At 53.3% G+C, this 17,940-nt stretch overlaps 3 protein-coding genes across 3 annotated transcripts; 2 read left to right on the top strand and 1 right to left on the bottom strand.

Annotated features, from left to right (window-relative positions):
• Positions 1 to 611: 611 nt before the first annotated feature.
• On the bottom strand, positions 612 to 3,229 carry BZA05DRAFT_381047 (X-domain of DnaJ-containing-domain-containing protein). The gene is made up of 7 exons (XM_051481957.1): positions 2,894 to 3,229; positions 2,662 to 2,755; positions 2,525 to 2,579; positions 1,826 to 2,469; positions 1,471 to 1,768; positions 1,302 to 1,401; positions 612 to 1,238 (listed from the first exon to the last, which is right to left on the bottom strand). The coding sequence occupies exons 1-7, from the start codon at positions 3,041 to 3,043 to the stop codon at positions 1,059 to 1,061; spliced, it is 1,521 nt and encodes a 506-aa protein (XP_051343990.1). The 5' UTR covers positions 3,044 to 3,229; the 3' UTR covers positions 612 to 1,058.
• An 8,033-nt stretch (positions 3,230 to 11,262) lies between these two features.
• On the top strand, positions 11,263 to 14,474 carry BZA05DRAFT_381044 (retinal dehydrogenase). The gene is made up of 15 exons (XM_051481956.1): positions 11,263 to 12,011; positions 12,072 to 12,138; positions 12,196 to 12,302; positions 12,356 to 12,506; positions 12,556 to 12,587; positions 12,640 to 12,703; positions 12,762 to 12,769; positions 12,828 to 12,848; positions 12,890 to 12,893; positions 12,969 to 13,204; positions 13,263 to 13,672; positions 13,729 to 13,922; positions 13,982 to 14,014; positions 14,065 to 14,144; positions 14,210 to 14,474. Exons 1-15 carry the CDS (start codon positions 11,738 to 11,740, stop codon positions 14,230 to 14,232), a joined length of 1,704 nt encoding a protein of 567 aa, XP_051343989.1. The 5' UTR covers positions 11,263 to 11,737; the 3' UTR covers positions 14,233 to 14,474.
• A 452-nt stretch (positions 14,475 to 14,926) lies between these two features.
• BZA05DRAFT_381024 (putative calcium homeostasis protein Regucalcin) lies at positions 14,927 to 17,344 on the top strand. Its single transcript, XM_051481955.1, has 7 exons — positions 14,927 to 15,011; positions 15,076 to 15,439; positions 15,527 to 15,670; positions 15,739 to 15,795; positions 15,960 to 15,988; positions 16,184 to 16,261; positions 16,454 to 17,344. Exons 2-7 carry the CDS (start codon positions 15,246 to 15,248, stop codon positions 16,879 to 16,881), a joined length of 930 nt encoding a protein of 309 aa, XP_051343988.1. The 5' UTR covers positions 14,927 to 15,011; positions 15,076 to 15,245; the 3' UTR covers positions 16,882 to 17,344.
• The last annotated feature ends 596 nt before the right edge of the window (positions 17,345 to 17,940 follow it).

Here is a 17,940-nt window from a genome sequence, read left to right as displayed (position 1 = left end):
TGGAGGCGGTGGCGGCGGTGGTGGTGGAGACACTGGTGAGGGGCTGCGATGGTCAATGGATGTTGAAGAGAAGGAAGCTCTGACTGCCGAGATACTAGGTATAAGGCTGACCAACGCCTATCCAGTGTCTAGCGAACCAGGTGGGGCCACGCCCAAACTTTATACATGGAGTCAAGCAGAACGACAGCGGCTCTTATATATAGAGTACGGTCAGCCGCCTAATAGGCAGGCAGTGGCGTCAACGCGTCACAAACTCACATTTAGTTCGCGGTCCTGTGATATACAACTCATGATCTCACGGACTCGTGATCTATCCGGCCACCTCCCGCGGCTCCCATGCGTGGGGCGCACGCCGCAGACAGATGATCTTCCCGCGCGCCCAAATAAGGAAGGCCTCCTTCCCCCACCAGGCGCCCCACCACCACGCCACCCCCTTCCCCCCTTCATACTGAGTGACCCGCTGTGACCGTCCAGCCATGGATTCCCCTGGGGCCTGATCTGCAAAATCTACGGTGGAATCTGGCTGGCAACCTTCGACAACAGGCACGTGCAGAAAAAGCGACAGCCATCCACAGATACAGATACAGATAAGGTGTGGTTCGTGGGCTAGATACGCCAAGCGAGGCTCACACTCTTCGTGGCTCTCTCTCACCATTCACGCTCGCCCATGCTATGATGTTCCACACTCCGTACCTGGGTATTCCATGTTCACCGTCTGATTGCTTGCTTCCGGCAAAACCCCATCTGCTGATGGAACGTATACAGTACATGCACGGTGAACTCGCAAAAAAAAACACTCAGTTCTATCGAATCGACCAAGGGAGACATACATGCTCAGCAAAAGCAAAAGAGCCACTGCATACAGGACGAAAAAGAAAGAAAGCAAGAAAACCGACCCATATTCCCCCTCCCCGCCGGAGTAGGGTGACCTTCAACACAAATGACACCAAACGGCACGGTAAAAGGTAAGGAGTATTAAAATAGGAAAAAAAAAGCCACAACGAATCGCAACAGAAAAAACTCTACCCGTAGGCACACATGTCACATGCATCCGGATTCTACGCACGACTACCAGTAGGCATCTTTACTTCCTCCCAAGATTCGTCGTCCTTGCCCTTTTTCTTGTGCTCCTTCTTCGCTTCCTTCTTGTGGTCCTTCTTATCGTCTTTTCTGGCGGCCTCAGCAACCAACTGCTCGAAGGCTCCCTCCGCGAACTCGTCGTCTGGATCGCGCTCGGCCTAGAGTATGGTTGTAAGATTCCCCGAACCTGAAACCCATGTGGGGGGTGGGGGTGCACTTACATTCTTGAATATAGTGCCGACCATTATCAAGGCGTGCGCTCTCTCCACTCGTTTGGGCAGCGGGACAGTCTTGTCGTAGAGGACCCGATCGCACACATCCCTGGGAAAACCGCATCAGCACTCCCTCCCACGGCGTGAACAGGTTAATATGTTCGGGATCGAGCCTTACCGTAGGACACTCTGTATCTCGAACTTGCTCCCTCTCCATGCGGCAGCGAGAATCTTTCCAGTCACTTTGCGCTCGTACTCGGCCTTCTTCTCGTCGGTCCATTCGTCGCCACCCTTCTCCTCGAGTTTGGCCATTTCTTCCATAGTCATCTGAGCATCTATGGCAGTTGAGATGGTGCCCCACGTCTCCTTCACCAGAGTACCCTTGTCCTTCAGCCGGCTAAAGAAACCGCCGATACCCAAGAACTTCTGGGACTTGATGAACGAAGCGCCCTTCATGATATAGACACTACCAATAGCTATAACGCACTATTAGGACACTGTCGTACTGCAAGAGCATGGAGATTTGGACCCACCATGAAGGATGTCGAGGCCAAAGCTCTCCATCTTGAGGTTCTCAACCTCATACCTCGTCTTCTCGTTAAAAGCATAGGTTGTCTCCTTGCCCTTGTCGGTTTCAGTCCAGACGGAGATGCGGTCAACAAGCTTTCTGGTCAAGGTGTCCACACGATCCTGGCGGACCTTCTTACGCTCTGCCTCGTAGGCGGCCAACTCGTCACGCTGTTCCTTACTCAGTCCGCCCTTCCTCTTTTCCTTCCCTTTCAGCTCCCTCTCCCGCTCCGTCATCTCGGCCTCCTGTCGTACGTCCTCGTCCGATCTGTCGGTCAACAAAAACTGATTTGCTGGGGGTCTAGGGTGAGGCGTAGAAGACTCAGAGCGGGATGGGGTGTTTAACGGAGCAGCGGAGGCAGCGGCTGATGTTGTCGCGGATTGCGGTCTAGGCGGCATCTCGGGGGCGGCGGCGGGGGCGGAGGCGGCGGTCGCGCCAGGCGCAGCGGGCGTTCCCGCTCCCTCGCCCGCTACCGGTGCTTTCCCATCAGCGGTACCGTGGATCTGTGGGCTGTCGGCTTCCTTCTCGGCGGCTTCCTCCTCTTCCTCGACCTCCTTCATGATTTCCATCGTTTTCGTGAGGTCCTTCATCAGAGAGATTTCTCCGATCCTACACCGCTTGTCAGTTGTCCGGTGGCAGTACCGCGATCGCATAGGATACCCACAGGTCGACAAACGCCTCTCCGCCGAAAATCATGCCGAAAAACTCCGAGGGGTCCTCTGCGCGTCAAAAATCGTCAGTGCTGTCATGCCCCCCTCCCCCACACTGCGCGCGTCGATCCGAACTGTAGATCATGCTTACCGAAGCCAGAGTCCGGGACGGCCCGGGCCTTGCCATACAGATCATACTGCTTGCGCAGGTCTTCGTTGCTGAGTACTTGGTAGGCTTCACTAATCTATGTAGCGACAACGCGGGGAACAAGCTTGTGTCAGCCACAAGAACAAAGAGAGAGAGAGAATGGGATCTCCAGCGACGATCTCCAAAGTCGCGTCGAACAGCAGGCAGCAGGACAGGATTTGCAGCGATCACGTACCGACTGGAATTTGGCATGTGCACTCTCGTCGCCCGGATTCTTATCGGGATGGTGCTGGATAGCGAGCTTACGATAAGCCTTCTTGATCTCGAGCTCGGTGGCTCCAGGCTTGACTCCCAGGGAATCGTAGTATTCTGTTTCTTTGACCATCTTATGGAAGTTGTGCGGTGGTTGATGTGGAGAACGGGGGAAGCAGGAGGGGAAGTGCGCGATGTTTGCAGGCACAGGTCTCGGCGGCGGCGCAATATTTTGTAGGTGATGAGGGCTTGCACAGCCGCTTCATGACGTCCAACGCGCAAGGGTCTTTTTCGTAGGCGCTAGTGACTAAGTAATGAGTGCATCCTAGTAAATCACTCGATAAGCGCACGTGCAAGTTGAATGTAGGAATGCGTGCAGGCTCCATGCCTCGCAGAAAACGAGGTGGATGTCCGTTGAGGATCATGGGTAAGATGGATCTTCAGGGGACTTCTCTTGGATGTACAAACTGCTTTTCTTTGTCGCCGTCGCAATTTCGCAAGTGCAGATCGCCCTGTGGCCGTATTCAGTGGAACTTCGCAATCACATGCTTGTGCTCGTAGCAACTGATTGCCCTTTCTCTCCCTGTCCAGTAGAAAATAGAAATAAAAGCTATTCATCTTGGTTTCACGACCATAAAAACAGCTGGACATAACTAGATAGAACGATAACTAGCCGTATGTTCTTTTGAAGAGCTATTCGAACTCGATGATCTTGGCGACGAGTGAGTCTGTGTGTCCCGACACGTGACTGCGTCCAGACTCCAGCCTCAAGACAAGAATACTGGTACAGGTTAGTGTGTTATCCCACTACCAATCATATCAAAGAGTGTCGAGTGACTACTATGCTCTGCAAAACATTTACCGAAATCCAAAGACTGCAGGTATCACAATTGCACACATAAAGCCCAATGACTCAGATTCGGAAGTCCTGGAGTCTCTGTTTCTTTTCGTCCGGCAGGGATGGCCATTCCTGCCCAAGAGGTTGCCTGTACATATGGCGGTGTGATGGGCGAAGAAGTCGGGAGATTGAACAATGGGCTCCCGAAAACACGGTGGATCTACCTGCATAGAGCAGGTACAGCGCACCATGAATCCGAAGCAAACAATACGGTGTTGGTGAGTAAGTATGCCCCCAATCGAGGAAAAAAAAGGTTTAGTCGCAAGCAAGTGTCGTGATCGATAGACTGTGGAGGAGGACGTTCAGATCGTTGTGAAATCTATATCATAGCTTCACGAGATGATGTTGCTTTTGCCAGAGCTCCCTACGATAACTGTGTATGTACCGTTTACCGCACTCGTCGAGAAGGCCAGTTCAACCACGCAGCCGGTAGGTACCTAGTGAAAGACGTGTCCACCGAGGATGTTGTCGGAGGGCAAGCTTATCGAACGTACTGGAAGATACATTCCGAAAGTGGCCAACTTGAAGTCTGAAAATACCGCCGCAACACGGATACGAAGGGCCTTGCCTTGAAGAGTTACTTCCACGGGTGCAGCTGCATTGGAAATATACGATACGCTCCCCGCCTGTTATCGACCCGAATCCCGCATCTCACAATCCCCGCCGGGCATATCGTTCCCACCTTCGAATTCATAATACCAATATTCTCTCAAGCTCGAAGGCCTTCAACGAGAAAATCTACTGCGTTATCTCACACGTCACTAAGACCTGTCATTTTTCACGACCCCAATAGATAGGTAGGGATGTCTCAATCATCCATCCTCCTTCATTTCCGCCATCATACAGATTATACCCATTCAAGACACTTCGTATGTACAGTGTGCATCCACTGCCTGGACGAAACGGCTCTCGATGAGCTCCACACTACATATGTTCCGCTAAGAATTGGAAGCCCTCGATCCACGTCTATGAACGATGTAACTAAGGGTCAACATGGCTCATTCAGCACTAATCTCATAATCTTGGTAGCCATACGAGGTGGCGGCTGCTGAGTGACATTGCCATGTACCTACTCCGCTTCGGTTGTAGAGACAGCGACTAACTTCTGCTTTTGGGAAAGCAGAAAAGAGAGTACCTACTTCGCTATTTACGCGGCACCTCCGACTGGGAATTGCATTACCCTCGCCGAACCGGAAAGACCGAGCCATCGAGACTGATTTGCTACTCCAATTCCTCCTGCGGTAGCAACCTTGACGACCGAAGGCCATTCTCCGGATATGTCACTCAGCTAGGGAAAGCCAGCATCAGTTGGGGTTCCCAAAAGCAGAAGTCAGTCGCTGTCTCTACAACCGAAGCGGAGTAGGTACATGGCAATGTCACTCAGCAGCCGCCACCTCGTATAGGTAGCTACAGCGAGCCGTCAGCGAACTCCAACAACCATCGAAAGCAAGCGTTGCAACTCACAACCACGAAATTGTGCGTTGTTGTCGCCTTTTACTTAGCTGGTCTCCCGGACAAGTGGTTTGCGTGCAGGTCCAGTAGTTTGGCATGGACGTCATCGTATGTGAGCTCCGTCTTGGTGTGGAGGTTATCGACGATGTTCTCCATCGAAGCCAGTAGCGATGTGAGCAAGAATGCGGTCTTTGTGTGGTCTGATGACGTCAAAGTCTGGAGGCATTGGGCTAGGGAGTTCGTCGGTGGCTGAGAGGCAGCGGTTTAGGAGTCGGTTCCAGTTGCTACTGAAGTTTTCAAGATGGTTTTGTATAAAGCCGCCTTCTTTGAGCTTGTTGTCAAGCACTGCCTTGAGGAGGGTTATCGAGGTAGCTGTTTCGTGGTCGTAGAGGTTCTTAAGCGCTGGCCATGCTTCCGCGGCAGTTTCAGCTATCGAGATGTTGTGCAGGATGGTGCTATCGACTGCTGTATGAAGCAAGTGGAGCGCTTGGTCGTTTATCAAGTCCCATTCCTTAGCTGAAACTTCGACTGCGTGGGTGTCGGTACCGGAGGTTGCCTCGGCGGGCTCGGTGGGCGCGAGTGTTTTACCAGCCTTGATATTCGTCGGTCGTACGATATTGCCGTTGAAGATATCCCACCATTGACAGGCCCTAAACGCAACTTTCCAAGTTCTGGCCCAGATGAGATAGTTATACTGTCCAAGGAGTTTCGATGGGTTTTTAATCTGTAGCGAGCTGTGGGCAGAGGTCTTGTCGGTGTTTGGCATGGTTGCGGATTGGTGGGGTGAATCGATTCGGCGGACTTTTGTTGTCTTATTGCAGGCCCGGGCTCATAACCTGTAGTTTGGGCTATGCGGAAGTTCGATCGTACGGACGGAAGGTTTGGTAGAGAGAGAGAAGCGGAGAACAAGTGATTGAATTGACTGTCTGCTTGGTAGAGATATGAAAAGAGCGGACAACATGGGTAGTTTATATACAACAAAAACAAGAGATACAGTGCTATACAGAACGACACCTGTCTTCCAATCCTCGAGCCTCCTCTTCCCACATTGCGTATGCCCATTGCGAATGGCCATTGCGTGTCATATCTTCTCCCACATTACGCGTCCTGGCTTTTGGGTTTGCCAGGCTGTGGCGACGCACTTTTCTTCAAGTAGCTCATGGCGAATTACATATCCTTTTCCACCCGGCTATCACCGACCGCTGGCCGCGAGCTCGATACCGGTTCCCTATATATTGCTCTTCGCCCAGCTCTCCTCGATCAGCTCTGGGGGAACGAGTGTGTTCCTGTGAGTGAGTAATCCACTAGCCGTTTAGAGGACCGGTGGCGGTAGCGGGTCGAAGTTCGGTTTTCTTTCTCTCACTCACTCTCACACACTCACACACACACACACACACACACACTCTCTCTCTCTCTCTCTTTCTTGTAGCTGTAGCTCCTAGACCATATCATAATATATCATTGCTCCATCTCGATCGTTCTAGTGATAACAACCACGAGTCCTTCCAACAAGCTCCAACCTGCGCAACTGGTTCGATAGCTATGGTGATCGGGGAAAGTATCAAGGCGGTGGTGGGGGATGATTGAAGCCTGCTGGATTTGCTTCAGAGGCCAGGAAGACTTCATGGTATGTAGTCATGATGACCGATCGGATGAAGAACAATGTCAACCCGTAAGCTTGAATCGGGATAGGTATAGGTACTAATTCAAACCTGGAATAAATTGGCATTACGGGACCTGGTTGGAAATACAATAGTAGCCGTGATCAATTTTTATGCAACTGCAAGTAGGACCGAGTCAGCGCCAACCGCCCGCCCAGAATCCTCACCACACTCATCTTGTCATCTGGCATTAACCAGCCGGCAGCACGCGATTCAATAGACTCTGCCAGGTATTCTCCTCTAGGTTCATGACCGTACTGGGTTTAAGGGTAAGTGGGGCCTCACCTTGCGCTTATAATTCGTAATATTTGTGAGGTACGGCTTATTGGCTGTTCCTGGTACATACTACCAAGGTGGCCACCGGCCAGCGCAAATTACCAGTCTTCAAAAAGATTCCCGCGGAGTTGACGGGGCGTATTGTACATAGCACAACCACACGCCATCACTCGAGCATTGATTGCCTTGTGCGAGCCTGCTAACTAGCCGCCAACTCCAGTCAACTACCTGCACCGTCGAATCCGCCGGACACAACTGTGACGTAGCGATAGAGGAGCTATCGGCGGGAGAAAACGAATGTGGTTAATAGTGGCCATCAACGTTGGCGGGCATAGCGGGGTCGTCTTCTTCTTCCTCTTCTTCTTTTTCTTCTTCTTGTTCGATCATCTATCGAATAGACGGCCAACCCCCCATTTCCTCTCTCTCATCTGTGTGCGCTTCCTTTCTCGTCAGGCCTGGAGAGGCATTGGTAAAGAGCCCTCGCAGAACCACCGGACACCACTGACTAGCCAGCCTCAACCTCGGGACCATGCACCGACGGTGGGTAGGCAATCCGAATCGGGGACGCCGAGCCGCAGTCTCGCTATGTACCATGCACCGATACTGTGGCTTCGCGGTGCTGTCACTAAAACGTACCGGCGCGCTATGGACGGAAGTGTGTGTGTGTGTGGAGGGGGGGAATTATTGCGAGCCCCGACAGTCCGCCGCGTGGCCGACTCCGACCCCCACCCACCCCGCCGAACAGAACAGAAGAAACGGCATCGATCCACCCTCTCAGCGTGCGGCATCGTGAGGTGACTCTACCATGCTATCGGGAGTCCCGTCCCCAAAGCAGGCGGAGGTGGGTCGATACCCCTCTAGTTCATCCGGATTACGGTCTTTTGGGGGTCACCAACGACGTGGTCCCGTCCGGGGACTGAATGGAGACTGCGGTGCCCTACAATAGGGTGTATCCCGGGGGCCCTGTGTGAGCTAACTAGTTAGAACGATCATGTATTCCCGTTTTGTATCAAGGACGAGGTGCCGAACCGATGGTTGGCCGCCCTGCTCTGATGATATTGTTCCGAGCTGACTTTTCCGAGACCATGGATGAGCTTTGCCTCCCGAAGCCGGAAGACACCGGGTACTCTATCTACCATGATATGGAAAGAGGACTTCTCTGAAGATGGTCGGTGTACTAGGTATCGACTAAAATCTGCATCTCTTTTCGTAGTGGAGTCGCTCACCGCTGTCACAATATCTACTAGGTATCTACATACCTACTAGGAGACTCTCCCAAGCTCGTAGAGGAATCCAGCACAGGCCCCCTCATGGCTTCATCTCCTAACCACCTCTCACCGCCACGACCCAACTGCATCTCCCACTCAACGCATCCGTTCAGCTCTTCAAGACCAGCCGCTCCTCAACTCCAGGCCCTAATCACCACCCATCGTGACCCTTCGCCCCGTGCACACTCTTCTCGACGCTCGGCCCTCATCCAACTACCCCACGACAGGCTCCACCATGAAGTTGCCGTCACGACCCTCCACCCGCGTCTAGACGAGATGGAGAAGGTCCAGCATTGCTCGTTCAGCTCTAACTAATATCTACAGCGAAATCAAACAGATCAGGGCAGTTTCCGATCCCGGGGGCGGGGAAAGGAGGAGGGGGAGAGAACACCGAACGATCCCGCTTGCTTTCATCTGGGTAGCATATCCGCTGTGGCTCACGGAATCCGGGCTGTTGGGTAAGCAGAGTGTCAGTATGCATGCATAGTTCTATGCACATATGGTCAGATAAGCTACATGCTACTAGTAATAACTAACTGACCTGTTGTTGATCCCTCACGCAACCCGTGGGAGTTCCTGCAGGGGAGAGCGTCGCTAACTAACCACCTAGTTACTGCAGAGGATCCTGTACGTTGCCGTGCATTTTGGTGCGCATTGTGAAGGTAGAAGGGGGATGGGGATAGGTTTGAAGGACAGTGCTGGATGCCACCTACCTGGGTAGTCAAATACCTAGTGGTTTTATTAGCAAGATCGAGAAGGGAATGATGAATTAAAAGGTGACGATGGAATCTGCTGGCTTGCTGTGTTCGGAGGCGCCAGGTGCCCGCCTGTGACCGCCTGTGACCGCCCGCCTGCCTTTTACGGTCCAGAACTGGGGTGTTCTCGGTGGAGTTTGCTCATAACTAGTACCAGTTATAGTGTCCTACCTCTTAGGCACCGGGAGTCCTTTGGTCCGTGAATTCGAAATGATAGTTAATACCGTAGCCCGATGGGGGGCCTGGGTAGGTATCGCTCCCTCTGGTACCTACAACAGTGCTATCCAGTGTCCAGTAACTATCCTCTGTCCTCCGTGCTGTACCATAGTTACCATTCAGTTTGTGTGTGGTCACGAGTCGCGAGGCGGTGCCGCGGTGGTGGCGGCGAGTGGCGGCGAGTGAGCTCGAGTGTTTCCGGGCGGGCATGAGCGGGCTGCGGACTCGCCACAATCGACGACGCCCCCTCACCGACCCCCTCACCCAATGATGTACATACCTACATGGTAGATAGGTATGTACCTACTAATAGTAGGTAGCGATCCTTCCGAGCTCATAGTTGACTAATGCCCTATAGACGTCCAAAACCCCGAATGCGATGTTATCGATCGCCGGCTCGAGTTTCTGAAATGTCGGTTGACCACGGCCACAACCGACTGTGGATGTTGGTCGCGATAGGAAGCTAACTGTCTGTTTGTCACTGATGTCTCTGGAGTCTGCTGTAGTGAGCTGTGACTGTTGGAACTTGGACTTGGGGCATGACTTGGTTAACTCGTGGAAGAGGCTGTGGTCTCGACTCTCGCCGCGAGGGTCACCGGCTGAAGCAGCACCCGGAATTAATGACCGACCTACTGAAAAGAAGAAAAAAGGTGAGTTTGATGCCCAAGCGGCAGATGAGAGGTAGGACTGACTTTCGGGACTTGACTTGTGGTCGATGATGTGGTTTTGGTGCCACCATTATTCAATCCCTTTGGGCTGCGGACCCAACACGAAAGGAAAAAAAACTAACGGAGAGAGATCACCAATCGGATGTTTCTCATCACGATACGGTAGTTAGATCGAGCCTCTCTCAGAGTTAGTTAGTTAATCCCTCCCTGAGACCAGCAACCGGGTGAGGATCGTGAGATCCATCAGGCGTTCCATCAGCAGTTGTTGGTATGTGGTCTATGTACCTACATACGCCAGTCAACATTGGGCCTTCCGGCCACACTACGGATGACATCTGAAGTGAACCCGTTGAGTGTAGTACCTACCGTAGAATAGTTACTTGAACGGGCCAGTCGATCCGCTGTCCCCTTCAGACTTCTTCCCGACTCTCCAATCGTGTCCTCGGTGAGACCGGTCTGGTCATGTTGAACTTCGATCGGATGCAGTCAGTGGGAGTCACCAACCAACCTCCCACAGATAAGAAACCGCCCGCTTCCCGGAGCGGGAAAAAGGTCCATTTCGGATTGACCTCGAGAATGCGGACCATACTCCGCGTGGACGGCGCAAAAACTGTGGGTCGGTCGAGCACCATCACCACCCTTCGCAATGAGGGCTGGGCCACTCGATGCGATGCGCTGCACAGAGTATGTACTCGACCTACCTGAGTGTTCAGCTACATACCTGCCGGAAACTGAAGGACTTTGACCATTCGTCTCAGGAAACAGGCCATTGCGAACGAACACTGTCCCTGCTACTAGTATGAAGAGTACTCTACTGGACGTGGTTCGCCTGGTCGTGGTTGGTGGCAGTTTCAGCCGCCGTATCATATATGTAAAAATAGTCTTGCCGAAGAACAATACAGCCAACCATCTCCTCGCTCGAGGTACGACATACGGTAGTCACGTAGGCACATAGAGTACATAGAATACATGGTTAATCCACACCAGAGGACAGCGTCAAGATCCCAAGTGTCTGGACTTTGGAGTTCGATATCCCGACTTGTTGATCCGATGGCGGAATTGTGCATGCGGGGGCTTGCAAGGATCCATCCATCGGAAAAATCATGTGGAGATAAGCGACTTATCGCTCGCCGCCGCCGACATCACATGCCGCGCCCCCCACCGTCCCCCACCGCCCCTCCCCGCCCTCGCTCCGGCCCCGCGGAAAATCCCCCGCAGCCAACCGCTGCGCTTCCATTTGACGCTTAGATATCCGCACCCCGTCCATCGCAGCACCTTGTAAACATAAGTTCTTAGTCAAGTACATACCGTGCCAAGAACCTCTGGATACCGACCTTCTGCCCCGGGTACCTGCGGCTTCTTCCAGTGCAGAATCCACCTCTACGTGAACAGGTACCTACGGTCCTACTTACCTATCCTCGTGATTCGTGAACAGATCCCGCGCGTACCCGACGCGACGGCAATTTGTCTGACAGCCAGTTTAGTGTAGTTACATACTCCGGCTGATCAGCACCCCCCAAGAAGAGCAAAACAAGCAGGTAGCCAGAGGGAAACAGCTTTTGCCCAGTCCTTGACGTAGCTAGGTAACCGATTCGCATTTGGTGTTACTCCGGAAACGGGCACTTGCAGCACCATGAGGTTGATAAGCCGGTTGCTCCGTCGTCACGGCCAAGCATCATCATCATCCCTTTGCTCCGCTTCCCGCGTTGCTGGCAAACCATTCACATCATCTTCACCTCGCTCGATTCTGCCCCGCATTTCCCTTTCCCTTGCTCTTTACCCCCGTGTACGGAAACTCGCGACTACTACTCCAACGTACAGCTCGCAGAACAAGATGTCAAAGCAGGAATTGCCCCTCTTCACCGAACTCACTGCCCCCAATGGCCTCAAGTGGACTCAGCCGTTGGGTGAGAGCTTGCCGAGACACTGATGATGTCTGTCCGAGTTGAAGCTTACGGATGTCCCAGGTCTCTTCATCAATAACGAATTCGTCAAATCCAAGTCTGGAGAGACGCTCAGCTCGACGAGTCCGATGTGAGTGAGGATCGATGTCGAGTCGATGATACATCGAGCTGACGATCGCGCCTCCAGTGACGACAAGGAGATAACCAGCGTGTACGCGGCTGACTCCACGGACGTCGGTGAAGCCGTCAAGGCTGCACGTGCTGCCTTCCAAAACCCCGAATGGTCCGACCTTGGTTCGCTGCACGGTGGTGGCCCCCTTCGATCGAGCTGGATTGACGATGTGCAGCGACTGCGGCCCGAGGTGCGCTCATGTTCAAACTTGCCGACCTTGTCGAGAAGAATCTCGACATTCTGGCTACTCTGGACACGTGGGACATGGGCAAACCTCTCTCGGTGACAAAGGCTGAGGATCTATCCGAGACTATCAGCTCGCTGAGGTAGGATTACCTGTATCCAGGCATCATGCAGGCTGCTGAACCAAGACAGATATTACGCTGGATGGGCGGACAAGATCAATGGTGCACCTAGTTGTCCCTTGGAGTTATTCCTGGTTTCCTAACCGGCTTCCAGGCAAGACGATCGATATTGGCCCGCAGAAGCTTGTATACGTCCTACAGCAGCCCATTGGTGTTTGGTGAGTATCCTTGCTTGCTCCTCGCTATAAATGTACTGATCCTCGAATGGTGGCACAGTGGACAGAGTACGTCCCGGATCTCTGGGAACCATTAATGATATATGCTGACCACTCCACGATCCAGTTATCCCATGGAACTACCCTCGTATGTGTCCCCCCCGTAGCCCCCCAGCAGCATTGTGTGCATAATCTGATCTTAACTCTGCAGTAATGGTGCGTCGCTCGCTGAATTTGCCTGTGCATGAGTACCTAATGCCTGCGCGTAGATGGCTGCCTGGAAACTCGGCCCAGCGTTGGCCACCGGAAATACTGTTGTCCTCAAGTCCGCAGAGCAGTCACCTCTCTCGGCTCTTTTCCTCGGAACGCTCATCAAGGAGGCTGGATTTCCACCTGGTGTGGTCAATATTCTCTCCGGATACGGAAAGACAGCCGGAGCTGCCATTGCATCCCATGAAGACATCGACAAGATTGCATTCACCGGGTCGACACTCACTGGTCGTGGTTAGTTGCTTACCTCAGAAACGGATAATGAGAAATACCCCGCGCTGAGAGACAATAGCAATCATGAAGGCAGCCTCCGTCAACCTCAAGAACATCACGATCGAGACGGGCGGCAAGAGCCCTCTGCTCATCTTTGAGGATGCTGACATCGAACAGGCCGTCAAGTGGGCACACATCGGAATTATGAGCAATTCCGGACAGGTCTGCTGTGCCACTTCGAGGATTCTGGTGCAGGAGAGCGTCTACGACGAGTTCATCAAGAAGCTTGTCGACTACACCACGACGACCTCGATTGTGGGAGATCCTTTTGACGACGATACCTCTCACGGCCCTCAAGTTTCCAAGCTGCAACACGAGAGAGTCATGTCGTACGTCAAGAAAGGAAAGGAGGAGGGAGCTGAGCTCGTTCTCGGTGGATCCACGCCCGGCGGCAACTTTGTGGCTCCAACCATCTTCAAGGATGTCAAGGTGGGATTCTCCCCACGATCTGCATGCCCACCCTTAGCACTGACGGGAATCCCCAGGATGATCACACCATCAGCAAGGACGAAGTCTTTGGACCCTTCGTCTGCATCGACAAATTCAAGACGCAAGCAGAAGCTATCAAGCGTGCCAATAATACTACCTATGGTCTCGGTGCTGCCGTATTCACCAAGGATATCACCAGAGCTCATGTGGTCGCCCAAAAGATCGAAGCCGGAATGGTGTGGATCAACAGGTATATATATCGTTCCGGCCTGCAGCGACGCAACCCCCAAACTGATCGAGTACCTGCAGTTCGAACGATTCACACTTCGCCGTGCCTTTCGGGTATTTCAATTAGGCCCCGCTTTTCTGTACGCTTCGCTAATCATCCGTAGTGGTGTGAAACAGTCTGGTATCGGAAGGGAGTGCGGAGAGTATGCTTTGGCTAATTACACTCATTCAAAAGCCGTCCATGGTAAGTGCTCCCTACCGGTCAGCGGCTAGCTTGTGGTCGTGCATTCTGACAGAGTTCCCCTGCAGTCAACCTTGGAAACATGCTTTAAACGGTAAGAGGTTTCGTCGAGGCGAGAGTGGGGGTGGGTTTGCTGGATCATGGGCTCTCGCCACGACATTGGTTGATCGGTAGTTGGTGGGTCTTGTCCAGCCTTGTCGACAAAGCAGGATTGTACCATGAGAGAAAACAAGGACATTGAACCTGATTGCCTGAGCGACTTTTAGCTGTAAAGATACCATGATGATATCCCCAACCTTGCCGGAGAGTGATAGACCATGCAACAGAGAAACCCATGTTCCACCACTATGCTTCACCCGTGCTCATGCCTCCATCCATGAAGCAGGCTAATCCCCCCGGCAATGCGGGCCGCCTATCATTATCGGAACAAAAGTCTGGCTTCACTTCACGGATGACATTCCCGCTGGGGAGTAGTGGGGGCTAAAGTTCTTCCGCGCCCGCCGCCACGCCGCACGTATGTACGTACAGGGAAGCCCCACCATAGCAGCAGCAGCAGCACTACCTCAGCACCACCACGGCCACCACCACGTACATAGAGCACATACAGTGTGTACACGACGACGGAAGATGATTTTAGAGTGCAAAATATAGAATTCTGTCGAGAAAGGGAGGGAATTGTAATAGATAGGGTTTTTTTTTTCGTTCGTCACATTCATTATAGTACTTACGGTCGATACTTAAGGTCTGCCATGGTACCTGCGTTGGTGTTTTTTTTCAACTGCGTAACTACGTTAGCGATCGTCCGGTTGTGTTTGCGTTTTTGATCTGATCTACCTAACTAGTCTAACTAGGACAGTCACATACACATAGGTGCATACAGACCGTACTTTGCGTCACTATCTACAGGCTACAGGCTACTTACCTGCTTGCATAGGTACAGCTCCATCACCAGCACACGGCCACGGACACTGCACGGGTCTCGGGACATTCATCAACGACATCAACGACTTCATCCCCTCCATCCCGACCAGCAGCAAGCAATCAAGCAAGCATATCACCTGACACCTCACACTGACCCCGCCCCCGCCCTCCCTGTCCATCGCAATGCCGGAAATCGAAACCCTCACGATCACGGCGCCGTACCTGCCGGTCGCCTGCGCGCTCGGCGAAGGTCCCTTCTACGAGGAAGACACGGACGTTTTGCGCTTCGTCGACATCATCCGGAAGGAGGTGCACAGCGTGTCGCTCGCCGCGGGGCCGGCCTCGCACAAGGTCGTTGTGCTCGAGGATAGTGTTGGGTCAGTCGTCACTCTCGGGATCGGCGTCCATGCGGGATCACTCGCTCGCTTGAGTATGGGGAACTGATATTGGGATTGTTGTGGTAGGATCACGGCCGACATCGATGGCCGCACTGACGAGTACATCGTTGCCGCGAAGTATGGCTTTGCCACGCTGCGCAGGGACACCGGCGAGTTGACGTATGTCAAGAAGGTGTACGAGGATGAGCCTGAGATGGCGGAGCGGATGAGGTGCGTTGTCGTTGCCATTGTTGTTGTCCCTTCATGTGAGACATCAAAGGCTGATGTTGGGGATTAAGGTTCAATGATGGCGCCGTCGACTCCCGCGGCCGCTTCTGGGCCGGATCTATGAACGAGTGAGTATGCCTGATGCGGGCGGGATGGCGGGAAGGAAGCGACCGTCGCTATTCCTCACACCCCCCTCCCCCGATCCCCACCCCCCCGCCCACCCCCTACGATTGACGGACTCGAGCTAATCTATATGCCTACGCTCTTTTTTGCTTTTTCTCCATCTCTCCAGCTTCCATGTCAAGAACCTACAAGCAGAAGGTCAGTAAAAGAAACCAAAAAAAAACCAGCGCGGGTCCGTCCGGCTAGCTTCGAACCGAAACTTTGTGCCGACCCTCTACGAGGACTAAGGATGGCGAAGGACGAAGAATGGCGGATGGTGAGAGGACGGGGGGTGGGGAGTGGGGAGAGGAGAGAGGAGAATTGGGCTGATGCGCATGCAAAAAAAACAAAAAGGTTGTGTCTTCCGCTTGGACCCCGATATGACGCTGCACAGGATGATCGAGGACGTATCGATTCCGAACGGAATGGGATGTAAGAAATGAGCCACCCCCCGAATGATTGATCACACACACCCCCAGCCCAGCTTTCCTTACTCTACTCGTGCACGCACTCTCACTCTGAATAGCCCAGCCCCTAGAGGGAGGGGGGAGGGGGTGGTGGGGAGATGGGAGAGAGCGTAGCAGGGTGAAAAGATGGCTGACATTCCCATCACGGCCACCGTAGGGAGTCCGGACGACAAGACGATGTACTTCACGGACTCTCCGTCGCGGGGGATCTACGCGTACGACTACGACTCGCCCACGGGGGCGCTCAGCAACCGGCGGGTATTCTTCCAGCTCGCCGCGGACGAGCCCGGTGTTCTCGACGGCTGCACCATCGACACCGACGGGAACCTGTGGACTGCTGTCCACGAGGGTAGCAGGATCCTGAAACTCTCGCCGCAGGGTGAGGTGCTGGCGCACGTCACTATGCCCGCTTGGAAGATCACCTGTCCTGCCTTCGGCGGTAGGGACTTGGATATAATCTTTGTTACCACTGCGGGCGTGGACGACGGTGAGGAGACGCCAGAGGGATCGGGACATCACGGTGCCGTCTTTCAAATCAAGGCGGGGGCTAAGGGTGCAAGGTCGAACAAGTTTGGTGCGTTCTAAAGGAGGAAGAGGAAGAGGAGGAGGATGAGGAGGATGAGGAGGATGAGGAGAAGGGGGAGAACGAGGAGGGGAGCGGTGCGGATGGGAAGCACGCGATATTAGAGGTCATCAAGCAGACCACGGATGTTGACGGATGGTAGTTTCTAGCGAGATTTGGAGGGGTGGGGATGTTTATTGTTTGTTTGTTTGTTGGACTGGTCAGATGTTTACACACGAGGGTGGGGGTGGAGATGTTTATTATTTCGCGCACGGGGGTTGGGCAAGTATTTCCGGGCCCAACATTCAACTTTGGGCTATGGTATGGTCTGCTTGATTGCTGGTTGCTGGGATGGCTTTTAGACTTATACACACATACCGTACCCAAGTACCCGTATAGAGAAGTGGTGGTGCTGGTCACTGGTGGGGCAGGCGTCAAACATAGAGTACGCAAGTCATAGATGCATACGCAGGCCGCTTAACCCCCGAGCCTCTCGAGTCTCGAGTCTCCAGAACTTTTACAACAGCTAGCCACCTTACATATGTAGCGGTGAAGGTTCGCGAAAAGAGGGGAAGCCAGAGCCAGAACTGTAGGTGCGTGACGTCTCGGTTCGGATTTAGGGCCAGTCAGCCAGTCGGTCAGTCGGTCTGGCGTCTGTGGTCTGGATCCTGGAGCTCGGTCTGGATCCCAATGGGAGCGCGGAGAGAAGCCGCCCGGAATTCGTTTCTTCTTTTGGACTTTTGGTTGGGAGTGGGGGGTTCCAAGCTCTAGGTTCCAAGTTCCAGGTCAAACGAAGCTCTGCCCTGCCGCAGCCGTCTTCTTCTTCTTCTTCTTCTTCTTCGAGAAGAACACACGTTTTTTTTCCACTTTTACTTGCTGTTATTTTTGTTTTGGTTGGATTGGCGACGACACCTACCGCATGCGCGCTTAATTTCCGCTCCACTGTAGAGGAGAGGATGTAGAGTACGGAAATAGTCGCGACGGTAGGTGGTATGGACGGTAGGTGGGAGGCCGGTGACGGAACGGATGGTGGGCACGAAATGAGCATCTGTTTACCGACTTGTTTGCCTGCTGGCTGGCTT

Source organism: Tricharina praecox (genome assembly GCF_024521635.1).
Source record: "Tricharina praecox strain CBS 144465 chromosome Unknown BZA05scaffold_1, whole genome shotgun sequence".
NCBI classification, from domain to species: domain Eukaryota; kingdom Fungi; phylum Ascomycota; class Pezizomycetes; order Pezizales; family Pyronemataceae; genus Tricharina; species Tricharina praecox.
The sequence above is the reverse complement of the archived record's forward strand: the minus strand, read 5'-3'. Positions and strand labels throughout refer to the sequence as shown.

Excerpts from the sequence above, each read along its gene's own strand:
- BZA05DRAFT_381047 (XM_051481957.1), bottom strand. The coding sequence starts at position 3,043 with ATGGTCAAAGAAACAGAATACTACGATTCCCTGGGAGTCAAGCCTGGA. Across the intron at positions 2,470-2,524 it reads GGAGAGGCGTTTGTCGACCT|GATCGGAGAAATCTCTCTGA; the intron begins GTGGGTATCCTA and ends CAAGCGGTGTAG. Across the intron at positions 1,239-1,301 it reads TCGGCACTATATTCAAGAAT|GCCGAGCGCGATCCAGACGA; the intron begins GTAAGTGCACCC and ends ACCATACTCTAG.
- BZA05DRAFT_381044 (XM_051481956.1), top strand. The coding sequence starts at position 11,738 with ATGAGGTTGATAAGCCGGTTGCTCCGTCGTCACGGCCAAGCATCATCA. Across the intron at positions 12,139-12,195 it reads CTCAGCTCGACGAGTCCGAT|TGACGACAAGGAGATAACCA; the intron begins GTGAGTGAGGAT and ends TCGCGCCTCCAG. Across the intron at positions 13,205-13,262 it reads GTCGACACTCACTGGTCGTG|CAATCATGAAGGCAGCCTCC; the intron begins GTTAGTTGCTTA and ends GAGAGACAATAG.
- BZA05DRAFT_381024 (XM_051481955.1), top strand. The coding sequence starts at position 15,246 with ATGCCGGAAATCGAAACCCTCACGATCACGGCGCCGTACCTGCCGGTC. Across the intron at positions 15,671-15,738 it reads GAGATGGCGGAGCGGATGAG|GTTCAATGATGGCGCCGTCG; the intron begins GTGCGTTGTCGT and ends TTGGGGATTAAG. Across the intron at positions 15,796-15,959 it reads TGGGCCGGATCTATGAACGA|CTTCCATGTCAAGAACCTAC; the intron begins GTGAGTATGCCT and ends CCATCTCTCCAG.